Here is a 15,029-nt window from a genome sequence, read left to right as displayed (position 1 = left end):
TTCTTGTGTGCCCTAGGCAAACATACTGGGCTACTAAATTCTAGTATTAGTCAACTGTGTATTGGGTGAGAAGGGCAAGACTTCTTTCCATGTGCAGCACTATAATTCAGGACAGAAGAGATTATATCCCTTTGCAGAAATATGTTTGAAGTTTACTGTGAAAATACCAGCCTCACTTAAAAAAGTAGACTTTTTCTTAAAATGAGAAGCTCACTGTATAATGAATTATCACTCTTCCTTTTATTTCAGTGTCATAACATTACAGTCAGAAGATGTTAAACAGAACCTATCAGGCATTTTAAAATAACCCTGAAAATAGTAGGAATGTACATTAAGCTCAGATATACATAAATCTGTGATTCAACTAGCCCAGATGTTTAACAGTAGCCATAAAGTGTGGGAAATAAGCTTCCTTTAAAAGCATAAAATCCACATTTATTTTAGGCCATAATTACACTTGATATACAATATGTTTACTCTTGTCATCAGTTAAACAGTTTATCCATGCAAAGCACAGATGTGTCTGTCATTTAGGTTTTCCTCCTTTCAAGATTATTACTGCAAATGCAAGGTCTATCTATTGTTAACTAACAAAGAAAAGTGATTACTGCAAACATGACTTTAATTTAAGCTTAGGGTTCATACTTCAGTACATATGAGAAAAATCTTCAAACCTGTTAATTATTAGCACCAAGATTAATATGGAACAGCTGTACTGTAATTCAGTAAAGGAACCCAGTCTTTCTTACTTGTATTCACTATCATAAAGCAACATTCTCATATTGTTAAAAGACCTCATTGTAAAAGTTGAAATAATTTAACTCTGCTTATCAGTACAATGAGACAGTTCCACCCAGCTGAGATGTACCAAGACTACAGTATGCCCTATTTATTGTTGAGTAGTTGTATTAGAATTCAGCATACTGCATGGGACCACTTCAGAGTAAATGGGCTGTGAATTGTAGCCAAAGTAAGTTTAAGTTTGCAAGTTGAATTTGCTAAAAGGGGAAAAACACAGTATAGTTTTACATCAGATATCAAATTACTGGTTCCATCAAGTACACATATACGATTCAAGTACCCTCTATGACTTTAGTTACATTCCTACACTTAAATGGAATAAAAATAATTTCCAACGTTTATACTTTGCTAGGACTGAGAGATTCGAATGCAAAATTAAGAAGACTTTCAGAACTGAAGTCTTAAGTCACTTTAATTATCACTCAAAATTCAGAGCTAGAGGAGTCTTCCTCTTAACCACTGTCCCTATGGAAAGCCCACATTTCCTAGTTTAGAAAAAAAACTTTAGGGATTTGGCACAAGAGCAGTTTTTCAATGCACTTGGGGGGGGAATAGCATGCATACTTAATAACAGATTCCTATTAAGCAGCTTTTGCACCAAACTCCCTAGATTATTTTAAACTCAAATGCTGTGGAGGGTTCCATCAGAGGAAAAACACTTCTCAAAGGTTTGAGTGTACACATACCTCTACGACAGAACATAGGATTTGTGCTGCTGCCAAAGCTTAAGATTTTGATTCAGTTTTTAGTGCACATTTACAGACATTTACCACATGCGGGGGGGGGGGGGAGGGAGATACAATACAAAGTTAAGCACTTCTAAGTCCTATTTATTTCAACAGGAGATATGTAAGCATGTGCTTAAGGATACAATCCTATGAACATTCATAGAACAGTATGGTCAATTGAACAGGATGACCTGGTTCACACGTAACAGTAACCCAGAGCACGGATTGAGCATGGGTAGTCGTTGAACTGTGGGTAGTCGTTACGTGCAAACCCTGCATTATAGTTTAACTATGGTATTGCTAATCACAGAGTTCACAACCCAGCAACAAACCATAGGTTGTCTTCCTGGATTGTTTGTAATGATAAACTATGATTCAAGAACAACCCATACTCAGGGTTGTCATCATGTGTGAGCCAGTTTCACTTACTGCAAACATGCTTAGAATCATACTGTAGTCTTCCCATTGAAATCGGTGCTTAACTTTGGCTGGATTATGGCTGTAGGTTTTACAGCTAAGCAGGATTCTAACAATACAGCTGTCATATGTATTTCAGACTTAAACATGCTGCTGCATACTTGTTATTTTACAACAGGTTTTACAGCATTTTTTCTAGGAATACATTTCAGTGGTTCCAGAACGTCAGGTACAAAAAGCCTAAATTCTGCTGTCAGAGATCTTAAAAGAGAAAAAAAGAAAAAAATAGAAGTGTAACCCAAGAGCAGAAGCATTTTGAATGTCATAAAAGTGCCAGTGTGTCAAATGTGTGAGTGTCAAAATACACAATACAAAGCCATCTGCCATGCAAATATCCAAGTTGTTTTTTAAAGGCTGCAAACCCAAGCAGACTTACTAGGGAGTAAGTCTTGTTGAACTTAGTAGGACTTGCTTCTGAGTAAACATACTTAGAATTTATACTGCAATGCAAGTATATGTCCTTGTTTATTTTCACGGTAGTCAATGAAATACAGGAGAATATTGGTTGACAGAGTATATAATTAACAATTCTCTATTACAGCAGTGGTGTTATTAACTGGTAACAGAGAAGGACCAGCTGCAAGCCCAGATACAATCCAATCTCAAGAACCTCAACCAGAAACAGTTTTTGAGATGGTCTTTCTATTGTTGAAAAAGATTATTATCAGCCTTTCATCATGCTATAATGCAGTCAACTTGAGGGAGAATACCATCACTAAAGGCATTTTGTCTGTTGAAAATGTGATTTTAATAGATAAATCTTTATCTTACATAAGAGCACAATACATACAACCACATTCTATAGAAACCCCCGATGACGCTAGAACAGGTATGATGGGCAGAGAACTATGGACCTCAGTACTGTCCCCCTGAACTGCAAGACAGACATTACCCATGGCAAGCTGGAATTACACTGGCCGCACTGAAAGCAGAGAGATCAGAAGGTGGTCAAGGCAAAGAAGTAGGGTCAGAAAAGTAAGTTTTAAGAAATACAGGTTAGAAATGTGATCAAAATATGCTCCCATTACTTATTTACATTTTAACATGATGGCTTTAAAAAAATGAATCAATTTCTATCTTTGTAATGAAAAAATAGGTCAAGAAAGTAGTAGCTTAAGGATTGCAGGTAAGGCCAGAGTCAGCAAGGCTAGCTGTAAATACCTTAGCAACCAATTTACCTGTACTGTAATATATAATTTTATGCAGAGGATCAATTTTTAAAAAGACGCAAGTTACCTTTAAATGTGCAGTCTGATACCTGATAATACTTAGCACAAGACAGACAAGTTACACATATACCCAAAATTGATGTTTGTTTTGCTAGCTTCCTGCTTCAGTGGTACTTAACATTGCAAGTACATACACATCAATGAGGCGTCTAACCTACTTAGACTCTGATAAGCAATTACATTTATCAGAGACTTTTTAAAAACACAAAAACAAAAATATTATGAACACTAATAATTGTCTATTAATACAAGTCAGCAAAAAGTCCAATATTTTACTACATCTGCTAGGTTGGTGAAAATTAAACTGTTCCAATCTGGCTTCATTTTTTAAAAAAAATACGATTGTCACAATTGAAAAGTGAAAAAAAGAACACAGCAAAACAAACTGTACAAAGGCAAAGGAGAATAACAAAATATTTTACTAAAACATAAGATTTACAGAAGATTTTCCAGACAAGCCATACAAAATGGTCAGAAGCTTTTTTCCTTGAAGGGAGGGTTTTTACACTTGACAGCAGAATCACAATATTATTAGTGAATGGAGGTTTAATGTTCCCATTTTTGTTGAAACAACCAAGCTTGTCCATCTACAGCGTCTAAGTTAGACTTGGCTAGAGGGCATATTCTAGAGTATAACAGGTTAGCTGCTTTAACCAATGCAATTAGCATCACCATAAAAAAGGGAGAAAGAACCCACACAATTAGAACAAAAATCCCTGCAGCTAACCCTGACTACTTTCATTCACAGTGCTTACACTTAACTCATGATGGGAAAAACTTATTAAAAGCAGAGATGTGCTACTGCTTTTAAACAATTTCACAAACAATCCCGATGATACTTCTAGCCTCTGCTCATGCAGAACAGGAGTGAATTAGGACAAGACACAGATTTGCTAGTGTGCATTTAAATCACCAAAGAACTGATGTCTGGGTTTTATTCTGTAATGTTTTCTAAGACTGTGTCCATTAAATGCAAACAAAAAGGAAGAGGTCTTGGCAGAACAGGAAAAATTGATGCACACTGATTCAGAGCACATATTAAATATTATTCATGGCATATAGCCTAGTCCATGCTCTGGCTGTAAAAAAACAAAAACAAAAGAAATTAGATATTAAAGCATCTCATGTAAATTTGTGTCAATATTCTCTATGCCCACTTTTTTTTCCGCTAGATTTGTTAGTGTATAAAAAACTAGTAAAGTTACAGGCATTTCTGAAACTCGGGCTAAACTAGGTGTGTGCATATAATTAATATGGATTGTTTGTTACGTAAATAGCAGTCCAAGGGAAGCCTGAGCATCCTGGAGGGGTTCAACTCTCTCTCTTCCTGCTAGAGTCTGGTAAAAAATGAAGATGCTATTTGTATTTCAAGGGAATCCTCCATTGGGGTCAATAGGTGGTTTCCACTGAAATGCAAATAGCTTTGGAGAGGAGATTTCTGTCTGTAAGCATGGAGTGAAAGGGCAGTGTTCAATACTACCCACCCACTAGTCGGCGCTTCCACTTGCAGAATGGGAACCTCATGGTTCCTGAAGCAATCAGAAATGAGCCAAAATACTCATTTCAGAAAGGGCACAGATTAGGGGAGCTCTCAAAAGGGAGCGCCACTAACCAGCCTAGTTCTAGAAACAAGCGTTTCCACTCATTTCTTGACTTCCATCAAGAAGTGCTATTTCCCCATTGTGCTTAGCAGTGGGCCCCGCTTCAGCAATGCAACCAGCAGAGGCAGAGCAGCCCTGCTGGATACTACACAAAGAGTTAAACTTCTCCTTCCCTGTTCCATGGCTGCTCAGGCTAGTTACATGTCAAAAAAATACTCACAGTAATTGCACTCACACAATTAACATGACATCTAGGTTTGGCTCCAAGCCTCAAAAGGTTAAATGTATTCTGTATTTGCAGTATTTGAATTCTTGTACGTATGAACTTGAAGTGATTCTATAGTCTTATTTTTAATTGAGGGGGGTCAAGACAGTTTGGGCTTCTGTATTTGGAATAAAAAACAGGGTAAGAATTTACACAAATAAATTAAACCTAGAATAAGGATACACCACCTGTTTCTATGGCTTGGGCTTCATTGGTCTTCCACTGCTCAGCTACATCATTCGCTAGTGGATCATCTGGGTTGGGAGCACTTAACAAAGCCTGGATTGATAGCAGAACTGTACGGATCTGCAAAGCTGGAGACCATTTATCTGAAGAAGAAAGTCAGAAAGTATTGAAGCAACGTTTCTAATACAGAATACTTCCCCCACTTAAGAAATCACTGAAAAAATATTTCAACTATCTCAGTAATCTGATAAAAAATTGTCATTCTTATCACAATTCCAAATTACTTACCTTTCAAAATATCTAAACATATTCTTCCCAATTTGTCTACGTTAGGATGATAAATTTTGGTCATGAAACGTACTTTCGGAGCTGCCATTGGATATTCTTCTGGAAGGAATAGTTCAAGTTTAAATGTCCCACCCTCAAAGGGGGAATCCTGCGGACCAGCAATGACCACATGAAAATAACGTGCGTTGCTTTCATCTGGCTCTGCTTTTATTCCAGGAACAGGTTCTGCCAGCAAGCGCTGGGTTTCCTGAAAGATAAAGAACACAGCAGTGGAACACACACATACTATTCCTTTTAGAGGGCAACTATCCGTAGACAAGGGGAGTATACAAGCTGTTCTCCTTACAGTTCATTTTACCAAATGCACATAAAAGTAACTCCCTGTTCAGTGAATCCTTTTAACATTAAACATCAAAAAATTAAGAAGTCTGGAGAGGCAGGCAGGGTTGTTCCCTGTAGCAAGTACTGTAAACACTGTTCCCCTTCATATTTCTATTATGTAAGTAAAACAGGTTCAGCTATCACTTAGTAAATTTAGTTTCATATTGCTATATTTAGATAAGGTTGAAGAGCAGTATCATGCTGTCATGTTATGATTGATCAGCAGAAAAAAATAACTAGGAACAAATTAGAAGAAAAATATCAAGGAAAGTTATCCAGCATGTACCATACAAAATAGTTTCGCTGCTAGATTGAAGAACTATTTCATAAATAACATTTTAAGATGATGATACAAGTACAAAGCAGATAGTGGGATATCATCAAGTACTATTTTTCAATGCACTTTCAGGTCTACATTTCAGGAGGACCTCTCATGGTCTATGTTCTGTGTAAAACAGCAGTGGGGAATGTCTGGCCCTCCAGATGTTGTTGAACTGCAAAACTCCCATCATTCCTAGCCAACACAGCCAATGGTGAGGGATGATGGGAGCTGCAGCTCAACAGCATCTGGAGGGCCACACATTCCCTATTTCTGATACAGAAAGTATTACAGAGATTTCCATCTATTAATTCAAAGGACTGGTATATCAAGCAAACCCGTCTTCTGTGTGTGTCTTTCACACAAGAAACATGGATACCATCTCCTAAAGTTAGCCTCCACACGAAGCATATTCAAAGCATTTTTATCACAAAAGCGTGATTTGGACCCTCAACACACATAGGACTGTATCCAGTGTTTTTGCCCCATTCATAGAAAGAGCTTCAATTTATGGAAGAAAGCTTGCACACATGGAAGGACCCTTTCCTCAAGCAGGAGAAACTCTGCTTCCATTCATGGAAGCTCCTCCAGTTCATGGAGTGAAAACATTAGACATCACCTGTATCCATGAAGTACTACAAGTGCAAGCACTCAAACTATGGCAGTAGAATACTCTACCTCACCACAACTATCCATGCTTAAGTGACATCTAAGTTTGATTACTACAAGTCATTTTACATCGAGCTGCCTAGGAAGTTTTCAGAAACTTCAGCCACTCCAAGCTACAGCAGCCAGGCTGTTAACCATGACCCACCAAAAACACATTTTCACAAGTACTTAATCTTTACAGGCTTTCTGAGCTCAGAAGTGCCAGTTTTAATGTGTAAAGATCAAGTTCTCTGCACCCAAGTACCCAAAGACCTGCAATGGCTCATATGAACATGTCCATCAATTAAGATCTTCTTCTGAGGCCCTTCTGCAGCTGCACCAAGACAAATCCTCCAAACCAGAGTTCATTAAGCTGAGGGAGCATGAGAACTGAAGGTTCATTCCAAATCTTCCAATCCATGGTTTGGAGGTTTGTCTGAATACAACCTTCAGGTAGGCTTTGAGTACAGCTTTTGGGGGTTAGATGCTGGGGTATCAGCGAGAGGCCATTTAGGAATACCCAAGTTGTGGATTTCCCTCCACGAACATATTCATTTAAAATCTTCATTACTATGTTAGTTGCCAAGCTAAGACCATCTTCTTTGCCTGAGTTCATAGCAGCGATTGGGTTTTACTGCTTTTAATGGTTTCTTACTTTAATTTTAGCTTATTTTATTACAAAGAGGTTTGTGATATGTTATAATTAAGAGAGGTGAATCTGTTTCTTTAAACTGACAGAAGGAATCTGTGCCAGCTCCCTGTCATTTCAGGGACATAATAGTCTAGTAATTTAATGTTTCCTTGCTCTATCCTGACTACAGATGTAGAAGTACAGAGAAAACTCATGGAGAAACTCAGGGAAACTGTTTTCTTGTTTCATTCCCTTCTCCCCTGTTGTCTGGACTACAGGCCTGAAATGGAGAGTGGAAATTTGGGGGGAAATTGAAAAAGCCTCTTGGTAAAATACTTTTAAGCAGCAAATGCATGCTCCTTCAAATCTGTTTATACAAAGGTAGTAATGTTAATGCTGAAAACATTGTTTTTGTGTTTGACCGAATTACTAAACAAGCAATGTACTTAGGCTTAGATTAGATGTTGGGAAAATAAAGAATATATTCAGCTATTTGGTGCCAAATTGTGATCTGGCAGCCTGCAGAGCATATCGCTCCTGCAACGTGATGGCAAGGCCTTTCTACAATATAGCCTGACTTCTCTTGCTTCTCACTTCCTCGGTATTCTGAATCAAGTAAATTGAACGTCTGAAAACACACACGCACACGCACACAAAATCAGAGGACATTAAGAGTTGAAAACTTGTTTCAGTTAATACAAACCTTCCACTTTCTGATGTCTACAAAGCTCCAGGTGAAACTTCAGAATCAAAATGTATTGATCTTTCAACCACTGATTTTATCTAGAGAAATAAACTAGAGATATGCTAGTATTTTCAAGGAAATATTATTTGCTGGGATGGAATGGGAAATAAATATGGGCCCAGGGTCTACAGTTACAATGACTCTTCCTTCTGCACAGGAGCAGGCTGAAAGTCTTACTAACAGTAACCTGTTTACTCAGAAGTAACTCCCACTATGTTCAATGGGATTTATTCCCTAGTAAGTTTAGAACTGCAGACTAAGTATGATATACTATTAAAGAGTTCAATATTGTTATTTGGCAGCAAAGTGCTACAGCGCTTTAAAAAGGCCAAATTTAGTTTGAAAACAACCTTTTTTTTTTTGCTGTCATGGCAGCACCACCAAATTTGGTAGTGGCCCATGGAGGGGGGGGAATCCTGGTGGTGGAATGTGGCCAATGGACCCACTGAAGTTGCCCACCCCTGCATTATATGGATATTTATTTTCCAGCCTTGCCTCTGAAAGCTGTTTCCTTATGACAATGCTGAGGTCTACAAACTGTTTCTAAGCCTACAAAGAAAAACCTTCTTTTGTTTATTACAGTGTTAATAGTTTTAAGTCCCTCTCCTGAATTTTCTCAACCTGCAAAAATTAAGATACATTTAAGACACTGCGAGGTGCAGAAACTCGCAGGTTCATCTCTAACCATGGGGCTGGGATCCAAAGTTGCTTTGGCTAAAAGGGTTTGTGTTAGACCCACTGGACTTTTTAAAAACGTATGTTTGGACAACTGACTTCCATACTGTATCACACTGTTTTGGAAAGTCCCCTTAGTTTCACATGCAGTTTTCCCTGTGACATAGAAGGTTGATGTTGGGGGGAAAGAATACTGTAGCCTCTTTGTTTTCTAGTTTTTGGGGGTCCTGGCCTGGGTATATTTATAGTTACTAATGCATTTATTCAGTTACCCATCATAAATAGACCAAACAGTGCATAATACATTTCATCTGCTTAAAGTAGTAAAGTTTAGGTTTAATAACAAAATATTGTATACATTCCAATTTTCCCAACAAAACCGGAGAAAAATTCCCCTCTGGCCCCCACTCACTCTTCCTCCCCACCTCATGCACTAAAAGCCCTCTAGGCACAGATTGTACTTCTTGGTGTTCCACATAGCACCAAGCAGTCTGTTGATGCTAACAATCAAATTGACAGAGGTGCAGCAAGAAGATACATTTTAGTGTCCTGCCTTTTAGTTTCCTGCCAATCATTCTCTCAGCTCTGTTCACTGCCCATTTGACATTTGATCCCTTCTTTCCACACCTCTTTGTAACTTTTAAAGGAGACAGAGCTATTATTAGATCTCAGCCGGTAATCAAGAGCTTGAGATTACCAAACACCTGTCATACATGGGTAGTCACTGTAGCAGATCTTATTTCCTAATCACCTGTTTGCTTACTCAGTCATTAGCCCATTTTACTCCTCCTTGCTACTTCAGTCTGAGTCACAGACCTGTCACTAAACCATTTCCTATCACTAGCTTCCTACCATTTTCTCCCAACTCACAGGAGAAGAATTACTGGAATCAGTATCCCCCCATCACAACTTGGGTTCTTATATTTATTAAAACACATATATACCCCCTTCATCCCGTTTGGATTTTAGGGTGGTTATATCAAAGACACATTCACATTTATTTTGCCACATTATTTTACAGAAGATGTCCATTACTGAATAAATTAGTCAACTTATTAAGGATGTTGCCTCCATCTATTGATTTAAAGAGATAATTTAAGATATGACACCAAATAAAGTATAAGAAATCAGTGACTTAAATCTTCTCTCCCTTGCTGCCCCCCATTCCCACAAATCCGCTCCAGAGGATCCCCCAACCTGCCATAGCAGATCTGGGAAGCATGCGGGAGGCTACAAGGTAGAGGGGAAATCTCTTCCACCAGTGGTTTCTGTTCTATTGGTTGGACACTGTTGGATTCATGCAACCAAATTAAAAGATTCTGTATAATGGCTTAAATCAGGCCTAAAAAACCATCTGAGGGCCAGTCACCTAAAATGTGAGACTGATGTGATGTGAGACTAATACTTTTTCAAACAGGTCTAGTTAAGCTTCGAAACTGGTACTTCTAAAGGAAAATACTTTTGTTACTTCCCTCGTGTGGAAATAGGTTCAAACTGCTGTCAGTACTGATGGAACAATGCTGAGAAACCCAATGCCAGATCAGGAACTATTTATCTTCCTCAGTTGCATGGCAAGGTGACTGAAAATCTATTTTCCTAACTGCATATACACAGCTCAACCTCAAATTGCAACCCTACTGCAGGGCACATTGAATTGAATAGGCACAGTGAGACTATGGCTAAAAAGACCAGAGAAGCGGCATATCTGTATTAGTCACTATAGATATGCAAGAGCCCCAGTAATGTTGTAACACATTGCACATCGTAAGGATGGAATAAACTATATATACTTAATATTGTGATTGAATTATTGTATATTCAAATTGTAGCCATTTGTTATACAATTTGTTTTAAGAAAGGTGTGTATTCCAGCCATGTGGAAAAAAGTATTTTACATATTTAGCTTACTTTTAGCCTACTGAATTCAACAGGAATTACTCTCAAATGTGAACAGGACAGTGGCTCCGATTATAATACTGCTTCTAGTTACAGGGACAAACAGCATGGTGTTACTGTGAAGAAACAGGACTTAATGCCTTCAAATAAATTAGTTATGAAGTCTCAGTCCAGTTTGTATCCATTATCTGTCACTGGAATAAAATACGTTGAAGAAAATACTAGGCACTGAAACCTTTCAAGTTCCAGGCCGCTTGTCTGTGGCAGTTCCTCCAATGCAAGTTCTTTAGCCTTATTCAGTCAATGGAGTTCAATGTATCTATTCTGCAATTCTATGCAAGTGCAGCAAAAGCAAGGTGTTTAGAAATTACAATCAGAGTTTGATATAAGTTTGGTATTAGGCTAGAATTCACTTGCCAGAGAACATTCATTTTAATTTTCTATTTCTGAAAGTCTTGAAAGCAGATGTACAATGCCTGGTGAAATCTCAGAAGAGGTAAAGCTGAAGGTCCCAGTAGTTAGTGGCTAGGTTTCAGTAACTTGCATAGCTCTCTGTTCCTCCCTGTAACTAGAAGCAGCACTATAATCAGAGTCACAGTCCCTGTTCACATTTGAGAGTAGTTCCTGTTGAATTCAGTAGGCTAAAAATAACCTAAATATGCTAAATACTTTTTTTTCACATGGCTGGAATACACACCTCCCTCATCATACTACCTGGAGAATATTAAATGTTTTCTCTTCAATAAAGCTGAGGTAAATCAATGCTATGTTAGGCATGAAGAACCTAAAAGGAACCCTGCTGGCTCAGACCAATGGCCCAGCCTGTTTCCCACAATAACCAATGAGATGCCTCTGGGAAGCCCACAAGCAGGACATGACAGCAACAGCCCCCTCCCCTTTGTTGCTCATTCAAGTATCTTATACTAATGTTTACCAACAGGGCTCAAAATTTAAAGGATTACCAGCCCAATCCTAAACATATTTACTCCACATTCCCCTAAGCTCAGTGGGACTTAATGTGCTGGCAAGTATACTTAGGGTGCAATCTTATGGGGACAGGCAGCTGCCTCTGAACTCGGAGGCGACTGCCTATCCAATGCAGGGCAGGAGAAGCATGGAGGGGATCATTCCCTCCGCGCTTCTCCTGCCCTGCGTTTGTGGCTAGACAGCCAATTTCAGCTGTCTAGCTGCGAGAGGGTGAAGCGGGGGAGGAGGCTGCTGGACAACACATAGGATGTGTCGTACTGGCATTTCCGCCTTCCCCACTCCAGAATGCCCTGTTTTGGCAGCTCCGCACTCCTCTTCTGAACACCGGGCTGTTCCATGCTGCAGTGCGGAAGAGGGGGAAGGCTGGTTCTCCGGGAACCAACCTTGGAGCGCAGGCTCCAAGGTCAATTCACAGAAAACCATATATCCTATGGCTGCCTAGCTGCTGACTAAGGGCCATAGGATTGCTCCCTCCAGGATGCAACTTTGGATGGAATTTTCAGCAATATGAATTTAGCAGTGATTCTACTCCTTACACAACTCAAGAAAGCTCTATGATAGGGAAGAGATACTTCATCACAAGATCTAACCACTGGGCCTCAACGGAACTTTTCAGAACACAGTTAAGTCACATGAATATTTTAAAGGCACTTCACAGTAGCTAAACTACATTGTACTTTGAACACTCAGCATTATATATTAAGATCACACTACTGGACTTTCAAATATAGCAGATTTACAGTATAATCCTAAATGGAGGGAGTGCAAAATGGTGGGTCTTCTGCAGCTTCCAAAGCCCCACTGGCTCACACTGGCCAGAGCAGGAGTCAGCTTACTATGCCCTTTTCCCTATGTGTCACCAATGGATTTTTTTTTTTAGTCCCCCTCAAAACCAACTGGGGGGGGGGGGGCAAGATGGTGGACAATTAGTGTCAGGCCAGAATAGAGGGGAGGCTGATTCTGGGGCCTATCAATGAAGGGCCTTTGGATCCAGCAGATCCAAGACCACCTCTGTTCTGTCTCCAGGATACCCATTTTGGGGGTTTCTGCTGCCTTCCGCTTCTAGAGCACTGCTGGTGGCAGATGTACATCCTCAGTGCTTTCTGTGGGCATATTTGGGTTTCCAGGGCAGATGTGTCCCCTCCCTGCCAGTGAAGCTCCTCTCTACCCCATCCTAACCCCCACCAGCCATAGCATCTAGGAGTCAGGCTTGCTGTTAGCATTAATACACATGTTTGTAAATATCCACACCATGCAGGATTAAGTCCCTTTTTAAAACATACACACACACACACAAAATACATGCAGAGGAAATAAAGTTCTTTTCTTTTAAATTGGGTGCTTAACATTTTTAGCTTTCAACCCACATTTTCCAAAAATGCACTTAAATATAGTTTCAAAACTATTATTGGAATACAACAGAAGATGAATTAGGCCAAACACGGTAATGTCCAAGGAAGCAAGAACAAAATGTGTGCGTGTGCATGCATAGGAGCAGCACACAATTAAAATATCCTCACTAAACATGTTTTAGCACAAAAACCTGGATTTAACCCACATCCGCGTTATGTATGGCGGTGGGGGGGGAGAGAAGGGAAGAGAGGCAGCCGTGTAAACACACTTCCATAGGCAGGCACTCCTGAGTCATCAGCAAAATTGACCCAATCTCTTCTCTCCCCACCCCCCGCATGAAAAGAGAAACTGCGCTCTCCCACCCGCCACTGGCGATATCCAGAGATGAGGAGGCATCTCTCAGACAGCAGAGAGCAGCCTCTTAACTCTGCTGCGGCTACGGGCGTTGCTCGCCAGGGCTCACGCAAGGAAGGATACTCAGCTGTGCCTCCCCGTCGGCTGCAGCTTCCATGCGGCTTCATGCGCCGCTTCCATCAGCCAGCCTGCCTGCCTGCCTGCCTGCCTGCCTGGGTTGTCCCCAGGTCACACGCACCCGCCTGGCGAGAGCGCGCGCCCTGTCAGAGCCGCCTCCCTTCGCCCTGCCTGCCTGCCTGCCGCGGGTGAGGGAAGGAGCGGGCGAGGGGCGCCGACTGCGGAGAGGGCGGGGACGGAGCCAGCGCTGTGGCTTGCGCGGCAAAGGCCGCCTCAGAACCCAGGCCCGGGAGAGAGGAGGGGGGAGCGCTTCCAGCCGCTCCGTCGGCGATGCCCATTCATTCCCGGCAAGCAGATGCGCGCAGGCCTCCGCCGCCGCCCGTCACGCACGCCTCAGCCGGGCACTCCCACATACCCGCCCGCATCGAACGGCGGTGGCTGGCGCCGGTGCCGCTGCCGCCCCCGCCGCCCAGCCCTCATCCCCCACGCCCTGCAACGGCGAAGGAGGGAAGCGGGGCGGGCACCGCCGCCTGCCCCGCTCACCGGAAGCGCCGCGCTCCCCTCAGCCCTCGCTCAGGGCTCCCGCGGCCTAGGCGAGGGGCCGGATGAGGCCTATCTCCAGCCGCCGCGGGGGAGGGGGGCGGCGGCGGGAAAGGGAGGAAACCGACGGGAGGAGGAGGAAAGCGGATACCTTGATGATCCTGCGGGGCAGCCCGGCCATCTTGTCTTATCGGGATTCAGGCTCCGCTGGGTCTCGGCTCCGCTCCGGGCTTACGCACTACCGGAAGAAGTCCGCGCTTCACTTCCCGTGACGCCAGCCGCGGCTCCTCCCAAAGCTAACCGGGAAGTGTAGTCCTGAGAACTAGGAAGGGTGTGTGTCTGCGTACGTTGAGAGAACGTATTTAAGACTACCTAGAGGGCGCACCTTCTGTATTCCCCCCTCCCGGTGCATGAGAGCCCTTGCTACTTAAGTCATAAGTGCACGTGCACGAGCGTTCATCCATTGTTAAAGGTAAAGGTGTCCCCAACCAGTCGTGTCCGACTCCAGGGTGCGGTGCTCATCCCCGTTTCTAAGCCGAAGAGCCAGCGCTGTCCGAAGGCCGCGTGTCATGTGGCCGGCATGGCTGAACACCGAGGTGCACGGAACGCTGTCACCTTTCCCGCCGAGGCGGTACCTCTTTATCTACTTGCAATTTCTTGCTTTCGAACTGCTAGGTTGGCAGGAGCTGGGACTGAAGACGGGAGCTCACTCCGTCACGCGGCACTCGGGTCTCGAACTGCTGACCTGCCGACCTTCTAGTCTGCAGTTCAGCGTCTTAACCACTAAGCCACCGCGGCCCCTCATCCA

General features: G+C 42.0%; 1 protein-coding gene across 1 annotated transcript; it reads right to left on the bottom strand.

The window, feature by feature from the left end:
• Nucleotides 1–221: 221 nt before the first annotated feature.
• Nucleotides 222–14,437, bottom strand: UBE2N (ubiquitin conjugating enzyme E2 N). Its single transcript, XM_084810288.1, has 4 exons — nucleotides 14,373–14,437; nucleotides 5,576–5,822; nucleotides 5,290–5,430; nucleotides 222–4,314 (listed from the first exon to the last, which is right to left on the bottom strand). Exons 1-4 carry the CDS (start codon nucleotides 14,400–14,402, stop codon nucleotides 4,274–4,276), a joined length of 459 nt encoding a protein of 152 aa, XP_084666414.1. The 5' UTR covers nucleotides 14,403–14,437; the 3' UTR covers nucleotides 222–4,273.
• Between the last annotated feature and the right edge of the window lie 592 nt (nucleotides 14,438–15,029).

The sequence above is a fragment of the Heloderma suspectum genome, chromosome 7 (assembly GCF_057233095.1).
Source record: "Heloderma suspectum isolate Gila_16-S chromosome 7, 16-S_ref, whole genome shotgun sequence".
Taxonomy (NCBI): domain Eukaryota; kingdom Metazoa; phylum Chordata; class Lepidosauria; order Squamata; family Helodermatidae; genus Heloderma; species Heloderma suspectum.
This window is presented reverse-complemented; position numbering and strand designations above follow the sequence as displayed.

Coding starts and splice junctions, on each gene's coding strand:
- UBE2N (XM_084810288.1), bottom strand. CDS start 14,402: ATGGCCGGGCTGCCCCGCAGGATCATCAAG. Junction 5,823..14,372: donor TGCCCCGCAGGATCATCAAG/GTATCCGCTTTC, acceptor TTTATCTTTCAG/GAAACCCAGCGCTTGCTGGC. Junction 4,315..5,289: donor AGCCCAAGCCATAGAAACAG/GTGGTGTATCCT, acceptor GTTTTTTTACAG/CCAGAGCATGGACTAGGCTA.